General features: G+C 44.3%; 1 protein-coding gene across 4 annotated transcripts in view; it reads right to left on the bottom strand.

Moving 5' to 3' along the window:
* Positions 1 to 259: 259 nt before the first annotated feature.
* The window catches only part of myripa (myosin VIIA and Rab interacting protein a), a 52,569-nt gene continuing 39,721 nt past the window's right edge, over positions 260 to 13,107 (bottom strand). For 2 of the 4 annotated variants that reach the window (XM_046322191.1, XM_046322195.1), the window contains exons 5-16: positions 12,714 to 12,791; positions 11,123 to 11,220; positions 10,957 to 11,037; positions 10,730 to 10,885; positions 10,354 to 10,501; positions 7,697 to 8,310; positions 5,366 to 7,576; positions 4,715 to 4,900; positions 3,071 to 3,232; positions 2,891 to 2,953; positions 2,559 to 2,654; positions 260 to 442 (exon numbers count right to left, since the gene is read on the bottom strand). In XM_046322191.1, coding sequence (XP_046178147.1) covers positions 419 to 442; positions 2,559 to 2,654; positions 2,891 to 2,953; positions 3,071 to 3,232; positions 4,715 to 4,900; positions 5,366 to 7,576; positions 7,697 to 8,310; positions 10,354 to 10,501; positions 10,730 to 10,885; positions 10,957 to 11,037; positions 11,123 to 11,220; positions 12,714 to 12,791 — 3,917 coding nt within the window. In that variant the 3' untranslated portion in view covers positions 260 to 418. The remainder of the gene's footprint in view (positions 443 to 2,558; positions 2,655 to 2,890; positions 2,954 to 3,070; positions 3,233 to 4,714; positions 4,901 to 5,365; positions 7,577 to 7,696; positions 8,311 to 10,353; positions 10,502 to 10,729; positions 10,886 to 10,956; positions 11,038 to 11,122; positions 11,221 to 12,713; positions 12,792 to 13,107) is intronic. The other 2 variants (XM_046322193.1, XM_046322194.1) reach the window with 2 other exon arrangements.

Here is a 13,107-nt window from a genome sequence, read left to right as displayed (position 1 = left end):
TACTTAAATGTTTCCCAGAAATGATTTTACATTGAGATAAAAATGGCTACATTTGCCAGGAGCAACACAGCTTGTTAGTGTCCGTTCTCTTCATTACCTTATATGGCTATATGGTTACTGATTGGTCAAAAGGTCCAATAATAAAGAAATTATTGACATGTCACTCAACAACTCAACGACAAATATTCTATACGAAACCAGCTTTGTTTTTAACTTCATCCATTTTTTTTTACATAAAGTATTTACTATTTTTTTTAAATCTCATAAAAAAATCTACAACCCTCGTCTATGTCCACAGTGCCCAAATGAGTGGTAATACTGTCAGTCTGTACTCGGCATTGTCCTGATGGTTGGTTAAAGGCAGGTAGCACTGGTGTGAGGGGAAGCTAGAGGTCATGACAGGGGTCAACATGCCTGATCAGTCTGGCTTAGGTTTCTTTATCTGAAAAAAGATAAGATATGTGGGTCAAAATACAGAACATATACAGTATGAGACCACACACTATTGAATACAGGAACTAATGTGTTTGTAGTACATGTGTAACTATCATGGCATGCAGCATATATATATATATATATACTGGTACTGCTTGTGTGTGTGTGTGTGTGTGTGTGTGTGTGTGTGTGTGTGTGTGTGTGTGTGTGTGTGTGTGTGTGTGTGTGTGTGTGTGTGTGTGTGTGTGTGTGTGTGTGTGTGTGTGTGTGTGTGTGTGTGTGTGTGTGTGTGTGTGTGTGTGTGTATATATATACAGTACCAGTCCAAAGTTTGGACACACCTGCTAATTCAAGGGTTTTTATTTGTACTATTTTCTACATTGTAGATTATGGCATCATGTAGTTACCAAAAAAAGTGTTAAACAAATCGAAATATATTTATATTTGAGATTATTCAAAGTAGCCACAATTTGCCTTGATGACAGATTTTCACACTCTTGGCATTCTCTCAACCAGCTTTATCAGGTAGTCACCTGGAATGCATTTCAATTAACAGGTGTGCCTGGTTAAAAGTTAATTTGTGGAATTTCTTTCCTGTCAAGTTTCTTCAAGTGCAGTTCCAAAAACCATCAAGGGCTATGATGAAACTGTCTCTCATGAGGACCGACACAGGAAAGGAAGACCCAGAGTTACCTCTGCTGCAGAGGACAAGTTCATTAGAGTTAACAGCCTCAGAAATTGCAACCTAAATAAATACTTCAGAGTTCAAGTAACAGACACATCTCAACATCAACTGTTTAGATGAGACTGCCTGAATCGGGCCTTGGTCGAATTGCACCAAAGAAACCACTTCTAAAGGACAACAATAAGAAGAAGAAAACATGAGCAATGGATATTAGACTGGTGGAAATCTGCCCTTTGGTCTGATGAGTCCAAATTTGAGATTTGTGGTTCCAACCACCGTGTATTTGTGAGATGCAGAGTAGGTGAACGGATGATCTCCGCATGTGTGGTTCCCACCGTGAAGCATGGAGGAGGTGATGTGAGGATGCTTTGTTGGTAACACTGTCAGTAATTTATTTAGAATTCAAGGCACTCTCTCTTCTATTATTCTACAATAGAACAAAAAGAAGTTTTAAAAAATGAATAGTAAAAATAAAGGAAAACCCTTGAATGAGTAGTTGTTTCTAAACTTTTGACTGGATTATGGTTCATTGTTTACCTAGCTAGCTAGCTAATGTTAGCTGGCTAGCTAGTTAGCTAGCTAATGTTAGCTGGCTAGCTCGCTAGCTAACGTTACATGTATGATATTATTATTTGTATCTCAGAGTAATTTGCTTGGCTAGCTATAGCCAATGTTAGCTAGCTTCTTGAACCTGGTTGGTTAGCTACTTGCATATTTGCGCTCTGAATGCTCCAAGAGCGAAACGCTCTGAATTAACGAACGGACAATCTGGCAGCACAGTTGCAGTCACCAACGCTCTGGATAACATAACAGCCTAACCAGCTCTGCTAGGGCAATTAATGTGAAGTGAGCTGTTCTCTCATTTGTGTCTGGAAGTAGTTACCAAGTTAGCTTGGGTGATTGGCTGCTGTTGTTTCCACAGAATGCTCAGATTAATCCTTAAAGAGATGGGTGGGGCTAAAGCTTAAGAGGGTGTGAACGATGCTAAATGGGTGTAGACAAAGAGGAGCTCTCCAGTAGTAGTACCAAAACAGGCCATTTTCTCAAAAGTGAGTTTACAAGTTTATCAATGATCAAAGCAGAATGACTTTCCCAATGTTCTCAACTGTAATGTATGATATACCATTTTGTAGCTCTAAATCTCTACTTTAATCCAGTGTAAAATTTTGCTTCATAAGACCGATTTGAGCTGGTTGGTCACATATCTCTAACCCTTCAAGAGTGGAGCAGGTAGTCGCCTCCTCTCTGCCGTGACGAGACCAACATTTGTGGCTGCAGAGAGTCACGTGACACTTGATAAGTTGTTGTTCGAAAATCACAAGATATGTTTATAATTGCTAGTGAGTGACAAGTAGGGCCAGGAGTTGTTCCTGACCACATGACCTGACCAGGTAAAACTCCAGGTCCTAGTGCTAAGTGACCTGGTCTGGTCCAGTACCTTAGGCAGTTTCTTGGGCTTAGTGAAGCGGTTCTGTGGGACCACGTTGAGACCTGCATTCTTCAGAGCCGTGATCCTGGCTGCAATGTCCGACACCTACAACAAAGTGCGTAACGTTAACATGAATATTCTCTCACTCAGATCAACTTAAAAGGACTTAAAAACACCATTGAATGTATATGTTTGTATGTTTTCAGGCAAATATCCACATTATGGACATCTTTCTAATTCTTTCTTTCAATCATTTTATTTTTTCTAGTTTCATTATGTGACAATCACCAACATTCAAACATACAATAACATACAATTTTCTAGTTCTAATGTCATCATACCCGAGGTAAAACCAGAGGTAAAATCCCCCGCTTTCTCCTTTTTTCCAAAGCAAAAGTCTGCGTCTGAAATGCCACAAAGGGCTCGGGTCAAAAGTCGTGCACTACATGGAGAATAGGGTGCCATTTTGGACACGAACTAGCTAGCTATGAGACACAGAGGGCATCCAGACTTGAACACACCTGGAGGTCAGACTGATGCACTTGGGCGGCAGCTGATGCCACCTGCTCCTCCAGGTAGGACAGCTCCAGGTCAGAGGTGGAATTGTCGATGGCCCGGGCACACTCCTCCAGGTCGTCCAGCTCCGCCTCCAGGCCGTACGCCGTGCCCGCCGCCACATACACCTGAATGGCACAATTAATTTGGTACAGACAGATAGACTGACTGTTGGCATTTCAGTTTTATAACATTAACAGAGGTTAGCATCACAGTGTTCTTGAACCCACAGGGAATGTGAAATATAGTGCCTTTGGAAAGTATTCAGAACCCTTGATTTTGTGACGTAACGGCAATCTTCTAAAATAGATTAAATAAATATAAAATCCTTAGCAATCTATACACAGTACCCCATAATGACAAAGACAAAACAGTTTTTTTTAAAGAAAGTTTGCTCATTTGTAAAAAATGTAAAACAAATACCTTATTTACATAAGTATTCCGACCCTTTGCTATAAGACATGAAATTGAGCTTAGGTGAATCCTGTTTCCATTGGTAGATTCAATTAATTGGACATGATTTGGAAAGGCAAACACCTGTCTATATAAGGTCCCACAGTTGACAGTGCATGTCAAAGCAAAAACCAAGCCATGAGGTCAAAGGAATTGTCTGTAGAGCTCCAAGACAGGATTGTGTCGAGGCACAGATCTGGGGAAGGGTACCAAAAAATGTCTGCAGGATTGAAGGTCCCCCAAGAACACAGTGGCCTCCATCATTCTTAAATGGAAGAAGTTTGGAACTACCAAGACTCTTCCGAGAGCTGTCCGCCTGGCCAAACTGAGCAATCAGGAGAGAAGGGCCTTGGTCAGGGAGGTGACAAAGACCCCGATGGTCACTCTGACAGAGTTCTAGAGTTCCTCTGTGGAGATGGGAGAACCTTCCAGAAGGACAACCATCTATGTAGCACTCTCAGTCCTTTATGGTAGAGTAAAAGACACATGCCAAAAGCTACCTTAAGACTCTCAGACCATAAGAAACAAGCTTCACGTCTGGAGGAACCCTGGCACCATCCCTATGGTGAAGCATGGGGGTGGCAGCATCATGCTGTAGAGATGTTTTTTCAACGACTGAGACTGGAAGACTAGTCAGGATCGAGGTAAAGATGAACGGAGCAAAGTACAGAGAGATTCTTGATCAAAACATGCTCCAGAGCCCGGACTTGAACCTGATCGAACATCTCTGGAAAGACCTGAAAATAGCTCTGCAGCAACGCTCCCCATTCAACCTGACAGTGGTTGAGAGGATCTGTAGAGAAGAATGGGAGAAACTCCCCAAATACAGGTGTGCCAAGCTTGTAGCGTAATACCTAAGACTCAAAGCTGTAATAGCTGCCAAAGGTGATTGAACAAAGTACTGAGTAAAGGGTCAGAATACTTATGTAAATGTAATATTTCAGTTTTTTTATTTGTAATAAATTTGCAAAAATGTATTTTTGATTTGTCATTATGGGATATTGTGTGTAGATTGATGACAGGGGAATTATATTTTTTAATACATTAGAATAAGGCTGTAACCTAACAAAATGTGTAAAAAAGTCAAGGGATCGGAATACTTTCCAAAGGCACTGTGTGTTAAAGGTTATACAGACACAAAGACAGACAGGTCTTACATTCTCCTCCAGTCTGCTGAGCTGTTCACCCAGCCTCTTGGTGTCAGTGTTGAGGAGTAGTGAAGGGGTGTAGGGAGGAGAACAAGTGTAGTCACCCCCTTCCACCCCCTGGAGTAGGTCCTCTGTCGCATTCAACACCGTCAGCACCTCAGTGGTGATACTGCGCAGTGACATCGCCGAGTACCTCTGCACACACGCAATTGGATTTACACACGTTTTATGCAATCCCTAAAAGCCTACGGTCTGTGTGGAACACATCCATTCATGAGAGAACAACAGTTTTAGACAAGCAGAGAAGAGCCAAAGTGTCAAGAGAAAGAAAGAGTGTTTGACTGGTTGACTGCATATGGTGCTACCCCTGTTGCCCAAAGCACGGTCAAGTTTCCAGTTTGTGATCGCACCTCCTGTAGCAAAGGATCTGGAGTGTGTTTTCTAGGTCCTAATTGATATGACTATCCTAACACAGAGTAATGGGAGGCAGGACAGAGGGGGGGAAAAAGAAAGGCAAAGTAGCATAGAGGAGCAAGCACACAGTTAGTGTTACAGCTGTTAGTTGCTTTGAGGTTAGAAATGTCGAAAAGGTAGATCCACAGAATTACATAGCATTTTAGGCATCTCTATGGGTAAAGCTAGGTGCTTTTCGTTTCTTACATTCTGGATCTCCTCTGAAGACAGTATCTCCTCCTGAACACAGGGGGCGCTCTCTTCTGGGTCCTTAGTTCGGTTGCTCTCAGTTTCTTTCTCGTCTGTATTCTTCTCAAAATTCTCCCCTTCTCTTTCCCCAAAATCATCCATCTCCTGCTCGATTGTTTGCTCCTCTACCTCCCCACCTTCATATCCCCCTCTTTCTATTCCCTTGCTTTCTTCTTGCAGGTCTCGGGAAGTCTCGCTCTTTGTCTGGTCTGATACTTGTTCCTTTCTCTCATCTAAATGCTGTGGTCGGATGCTTTTATGGGTCTCTGTTTCAGCCTGCCCATCTTTCTCTCGAGCCTCTTTCTCACCTCGCTCCACGACACACTCTACTGTCTTATCCAAACTGTCCCTTTCTCTTTCCTTCCCTCCAGCCTTCTCTTGAGGTTTGACTCCAGTCTTATCTAAAGTGCCAAACCTGTCTGACAGCTGTTCTAACATTAGCATCTCATTAATTAGATATTCATCTATCTCTTCTTCTTTCTTAAACTTGCTTTCTCCAACCTTTGTTTGGTTCTTATCCTCTTCTCTCCCTTCTCTTTCGGGGTTCGCCACCATCTCTCCATCCATCTCTACCTCCATCCCACCCAGTGTGTGCTCTAGGTTGCTGATTATTTTGTCAAACATCACCTCTCCCTCCACAGTGTCCACACTTTCTGTTGTTTCTCGCTCTCTTTCTCCCACTTCTGCCTCTCCCATCCCTCCTTCCACCTTGCTCTCTGCTTCCACTGCCCTCTTTCCTTCCTTCCCTCCTTCAAACATCCTCTCCATCATCCTCTGTACCTTCATGACTCCCTCTTCCACTACCTTTGTGTCCATCTCTTCGCTTTGCAACTCTCCCTCTTTCTCACTTTCATCCTCAAAGTCAAAGAGTCTGACGTCTAGTTCTCCGATGCTATCTCTCCTCTCCTTGTTCATCCTCCTCCCTTCCACCTCCATCCCCCCCAAGTACCAGGGCTTCTCTCTCACCCTCTCCACCTGTACCCTCCTCCTCTCTCCCTCCATCTCTCCCCATCTCTCTCCATGCCACTTTCCCTCCTTCTCTCCACATCTCTCTCTGACCCAGTCCGCCACTCTATTGGACAACTTAATTCGGTCTCCTTTTCTCCCCTCTTCCCTCTCTCCCTCGTTCCTTCCCACTCTATCCAGTTCATCTTCCGTAGAGGAGAATTGGGACGCGCTAACGAGACTGGCCAGATCTCTCAACTTGGAGGTCAGTTCCTCTTTATCTCCCTCCATCTCCCACAGTGCCTCAGCGTCAATCTCCTCCCGCTCTACACCCCCTTCTCCTCCTCTCTCCTCCCTCCCTTTCTCCATCTCTTCATCATAGAGATCCACTCTACCCAGCTCGTCCTCTGTTGATGACAACAGCGCGTCATTGACCTGTCTAGCCAGTCTGCACCGTTCGTATGTCAGCTCTTCCTTCTCTCCCTCCCTCTCTCCTTCTCTCTGCTCCTCCATCTCTCCATCGCTGACACCCACTCGGTCAAGCTCTTCCTCTGTTGATGAGAAATGTGTGACTTGGCTAGCCAGCATACGCAACTTTACGGTGTGCTCCTCTCTTCCTTCTCTCTCCCTCTTTTTTGTCCTCTCCTCCACCCGCTCTCTCTCCCATTCTCGCTCAACCCTACCCACTCTGTCCAACTCATCTTCAGTGGATGAGAATTCTGTGCCTCTGACCTGACTAGCTAGCTTGATTAGTGTTGACTTCAGCTCTCCTCCTCCATCTCCCTCCCTTTCTTTGATCCTCTTCTCCTCCTCACCCTCTCCCACTCTCCCTCCTTCCATCTCGATTTCTATATGCCATAACCGCTCCTCCTCCTGAGTTCCTTCTCTCCTTCCCTCCCTTCCTCCCTCGTCCTCTCCCGATCTGTGCAGTTCGTCCTCAGATGATGAGAGGTGTGCGAGGCCGACTTGGCTGGCCAGCTCTCTCAGTCTGATGGTCAGTTCCTGCTCAAGATTGATGGTCACTCCCATGGTCTCTCCTCCCTGGCCTTTAGGAGCCCCGCAGCCGGGGGCCTCCCCCTCAGGACCCCGGGGTTCAGGGGTCAGCGACCTGGAGGTCAAGCCTCCATCCAAAGTCAGAGTGTCTGGGGTGACTGCGCCAGATTGGCTGGTCTTTTTCACACTTAGTTTCTTGGCCAGGGAATTCAGTAGCGTGCTGCTATACTCCTGTTAACAGCAGATAGAAGACATAGAAGCAATCAGAGAAATAAAATGGATGTCTAACATGATAAGGGAAATAAGTGTGATTGAGGTCATAAGTGAAAGTGACAGACTGTCTCGCTTTACCTCTCCTCTTCCCTCCCCCTGATCCTTCTTAGTCCTCTTCCTCCTTCGCGTCCTCCTGACTTTGCCCCCCTCCTCCAGCTCATCAGCCCCGCTGCTCTCAGCCTCCATCCCCTCAGGGTTAAAGTTCACGTCGAAGATGCCCGGGCGGGATGACCGACGTGAAGAGGGGGTGCACCGGTGCTCCACAGGCACCTTTCTCTTCAGGATGGCGAGCAGAGCCTTCTGGGGCTTCGGCCCTTGACCTCGAATCTGATCTTCTCCTACCTCAGATTCAGAGTTGAGGGTGTCCGTGCTGGCGTGGTGGTCCAGCAAGGGTGAGGGGAGGCTGTGCTGCTGGTCGTCAGAGGCCTGAGAATCTGGTGCCTCTGACCCCTGGTTGTTGTTGGCGTTTGTCATTTTCCTGCGTATCTCCAGCAGGGCGGCGCCCCAGGCCCCCTCTCCCCCCTCGGCGTCGTCTGAGCCCATCTCATCGTAGGCGGAGATCACACCGGACTCCTTCTCCAAAACGCTGAATACCAGTGACTTCCTCTTGGTCAGCAGGCTGGGCCGAGACAGCTGTGTGCTCTGCTGGGCGATCCAGTTCCCGTCTGGGCTCTTCAGCACTGAGGACGCACCTCCGGACACACACACATCAGGGTAGACAGATGCCACACACACACACACACACACACACACACACACACACACACACACACACACACACACACACACACACACACACACACACACACACACACACACACACACACACACACACACACACACACACACACAGGGGAGGATGCATTTATCCACCAGTCTTTTACTACAGTACATCAACAATAGGTCATTCTGTTTGTTTGTTTTCCCCCTATTGAACTGTACAAAGTTGCATGAATGTACAGTGCCTTGCAAAAGTATTCATCCCCCTTGCCGTTTTTCCTAATTTGTTGCATTACAACCTGTAATTTAAATGGATTTTTATTTCGATTTCATGTAATGGACATACACAAAATAGTCCAAATTGGTGAAGTGAAATGAAAAAAAAAAATACTAAAAAACAGAAAAGTGGTGCGTGCATATGTATTCACCCCCTTTGCTGTGAATCCCCTAAATAAGATCTGGTGCAACCAATTACCTTCAGAAGTCACATAATTACTTAAATAAAGTCCACCTGTGTGCAATCTAAGTGTCACATGATCTGTCACATGATCTCAGTATATATACACCTGTTCTGAAAGGCCCCAGAGTCTGCAACACCACTAAGCAAGTGGCACCACCAAGCAAGCGGCACCATGGAGACCAAGGAGCTCTCCAAACAGGTCAGGGACAAAGTTGTGGAGAAGTACAGATCAGGGTTGAGTTCTAAAAAAAATATCCAAAACTTTGAACACCCCACGGAGCACCATTTAAATTATTTAAAAGGGGAAAGAATAGGGCACCACAACAAATCTGCCAAGAGAGGGCCGCCCACCAAAACTCACGGACCAGGCAAGGAGGGCATTTATCAGAGAGGCAACAAAGAGACCAAAGATAACCCTGAAGGAGCTGCAAAGCTTCACAGCTGAGGCTAGAGTATCTGTCCATAGGACCACTTTAAGCTGTACACTCCACAGAGCTGGGCTTTACGGAAGAGTGTCCAGAAAAAAAGCCATTGCTTAAAGAAATAAAATAAGCAAACACGTTTGGTGTTCGCCAAAAGGCATGTGGGAGACTCCCCAAACATATGGAAGAAGGTACTCTGGTCAGATGAGACTAAAATGTAGCTTTCTGGTCATCACGGAAAACGCTATGTCTGGCGCAAACCCAACACCTCTCATCACCCCGAGAATACCATCCACACAGTGAAGCATGGTGGTGGAAGCATCATGCTGTGGGGATGTTTTTCATCGGCAGGGACTGGGAAACTGGTCAGAATTGAAGGAATGATGGATGGTGCAGGGAAATTCTTGAGGGAAACCTGTTTCAGTCTTCCAGAGATTTGAGACTGGGACGGAGGTACGCCTTCCAGCAGGACAATGACCGTAAGCATACTGCTAAAGCAATACTTGAGTGGTTTAAGGGGAAACACTTAAATGTCTTGGAATGGCCTAGTCAAAGTCTAGACCTCAATCTAATTGAGAATCTGTGGTATGACTTAAAGATTGCTGTAAATCAGCAGAACCCATCCAACTTGAAGCAGCTGGGGCAGTTTTGGCTAGAAGAATGGGTAAAAATCCCAGTTGCTAGATGTGCCAGGCTTATAGGGACATACCCCAAGAGACTTGCAGCTGTAATTGCTGCAAAGGATGGCTCTACAAATTATTGACTTTGTGGGGGTGAATAGTTGCACGCTCAGGTGTTCTGTTTTTTGTCTTATTTCTCCTTTGTTTCACAATTAAAAATATTTTTTATCTTCAAAGTGGTAGGCATGTTGTGTAAGTTAAATGATACAAACCCCCAAAAAATATATTTTAATTGCAGGTTGTAAAGGCAACAAAATAGGAATAATTCCAAGGCGGGTGAATAATTTTTTGCATCTTGAAACTGTAATTGTCTAGGACATGGAAGACAAGCAAATAAATAATTGAAAAAAAAGTGTAATTTTGAAAATGATTAAGCTATGTGTGTGGAAAGACCGTTGTAATGGTGCGTGTGAATAATGACTAGCAGAGTTGCAGTGGCCAGCAGGGTCTTACTGGAGTTGTCCAGGCGGTCAACACTCTTCCAGTTGGCCAATCCTGCCGCTCCTCCCTCCTTTTTCAGCCCATGCTGAGAGTCCTGGGAAACCCCAGAGCACTGCATCATAACGTTGTCATCCAGCAGCGAGAAGGCAGAGTGAGACCGCTGAGACAAATACAAATAATGAAATAGTTGAATCTCTAAAGAGGGGTAAATATAATCAACATAGGCCACACTGTATATACTGTAAATATAAACATGTTCTGTACTGATCTTATGTGAGAGACTGGGTTTTGAACCTGGGTCGACTGCATGCCGCAGTCAGCCCTCTGAGCTAAAGCCTAGGCAAGGCTACTGATCACGTTAGGTAGTTCCCTTACACTCCGTACTAACCCATATAGAGGCCTTGGCACGGGCTGATGTGGTGCGGGAGATCTTGCAGCTGGGGGAGCTTGAAGCCAAGGGCAGGTCACCACTCTGGTTGTCGGGGAGCCAGTCCAGGTCATAGTCTGGCTTCATCTCAGCTAGATTCTTCCTCCGCCGGATGATCTAGCATGAAATAAACTGAGTTGAATTAAATTGTATTGAAATGAATTGAAATTAAATGAAATTGGACATACTTTCTGCACAATGGTTGTGGCCAGTTCCTCAATCAGCTCTTCTCTGTGGTCTCGCAGATACCTTGCCTCGCTCTGCTTGTCCTAGTCAGAACAACAACGAAGTCAGCCAGACAGTCAATAAGATGTTTACTCTTTTTAGACAACTCCATCCTGCAGAATATGTTACCTGACTGTCGGTGTGTCCCTCTGCCTTGGCGATGGCCTCGTCGATGGCCTCCTCTGCCACCCTCAGTGCCACCGTCAGGGTCTCTGCCATGCTGTGCTCTGAAAAGGGATGGGGACATAACCAAGAGGTTTCTTTAGATTAAAGTATGTCTTGCTATACACTCACCAGCCAGCAGAGGGGGGTAGTCTGTCTTGCTAATGGTTTGTTTGTCTTTTTGGAATACTTTTTTATTTTATTTTATTTTTGTAATTGTTATTTTTCAGAGGGGGGTTACATGTACAACAAAACAAAAAATGAAGGTAACCCCGATTCATTGATCCATTATAGAGATCAGTCCTTTCTGGAGCCCAGATAATTTATTTATAAATCCCATCATTAGATGATTCGGTAGCTGACCTAAGTTGTAAATATGGGAGAAAAAAAGAAGGAATTACCCGGTAATGTGAATGTATTTTTCAAATCTTGGAAAGTTCTCAAACCATTACTGTCCATGATATCAGTAATGGTTCGGATTCCACATTTGCACTACTCAGGGGATGCAAAAGGCCGCCCTCCAGATCTCAAGGCATTGTTGTGAAATATTGGAGGACAGGCATGACATTTTGATTTTCAGTTACATTGTTTTTCAATTTTGCACCAAATAGAAAGTGTGAGCAATAGTAGCACCAAATCGTAATTTACATTAAGGGATAGATCAGTGAAGATCACCTCTTCCGGGGCAATCTCTATATACTCAACCAGGAGGCAGAATAATAATGTCTGGAACAATTTAAGATGGGGAAAAATGCTAGAGCCTGGAAATACAATTGAAAGTTTGGTGAAATATAGTCCTCCTACGTCTTTCCCTCTTTGTAAATGTACAAATTGTATCCGGGATCGTTAACCTTGCCATATACATTTTTATACCGCACTATGAATTTTATCCCAATAGCCAGAAGGGGGAGCCACGGGATGCATTTAATTACAGAAATTCAGCCATGGCAATATTCATTTTGAATATAGATTATATATATATAATTTTCTTTAACCATTTTTGCTCTTTAATGCAGGGCAGACAGACAAGTTCCTTACCTTTTCCCCCTAGACCTGCTATTGTTACTTGCCATACAGTAAACGTCCCACACCTTAATGTGATGTTATATGTTGACAATAATTTGAAAATAAGTAAATGTATAGTTATTTTTCTAAAGAAAAGCCACGAGATAGCCACCATTTATGACACATGCCACCGGAACCGGAAGTTATTTTATGAACAAAATGATAATAATGATTAGTGTGCTTATATTTGTTAACAAAAGTATGTAATTATGTTAACAGAAGTATGTAATGGAAATAGTTATTTTTGTATATCTCCTTGAGATACCTCAGATAGGTCACCGCCAGGGATCAGCCATTATGGACAACAACCAGGGTTAAGTGCCTTGCTCAAGGGAAGATCAACATATTTTTCACCTAGTAGACTCAGGGATTCAAACCAGCAACCTTTCAGTTACTATCCCAACATTCTAACCACTAGGCTACCTACGGCACCCCTATCTGTTCTTTCAGTAAAGACATGAAATGCTTTTGAAGGGGAAAGCCAGAAGCCTACCTTCACTCTGTCTGTAGAAGGCGTTTTCACTACAGACGCTGCCCTCGTTGCCGATGCTCTCCTCATACGTGCTACCCTCTGCAAAAAGATACAACACACAGGGCATGGGTCATGTTCAGTAGGTCACAATGTAGCAAAAAAGTGTGAACAGGAAAATAAAATTGGTATTGGAAAACTTTGTCTGTTTCAAATAATTGTCTCCTGTTATGTGCGTAAACCTCTACTGGATTGCTGGGTCCCCCGCGGGACGGTTGAGCTAACGTAGGCTAATGTGATTAGCATGAGGTTGTAAGTAACAAGAACATTTCCCAGGATATAGACATATCTGATATTGCCAGAAAGCTTACAATCTTGTTAATCTAACTGCACTGTCCAATTTACAGTAGCTATTACA

The sequence above is a fragment of the Oncorhynchus gorbuscha genome, linkage group LG22 (assembly GCF_021184085.1).
Source record: "Oncorhynchus gorbuscha isolate QuinsamMale2020 ecotype Even-year linkage group LG22, OgorEven_v1.0, whole genome shotgun sequence".
NCBI lineage: Eukaryota > Metazoa > Chordata > Actinopteri > Salmoniformes > Salmonidae > Oncorhynchus > Oncorhynchus gorbuscha.
Note: the sequence above shows the minus strand (reverse complement) of the source record. Positions and strands in the feature narration are given on the sequence as shown.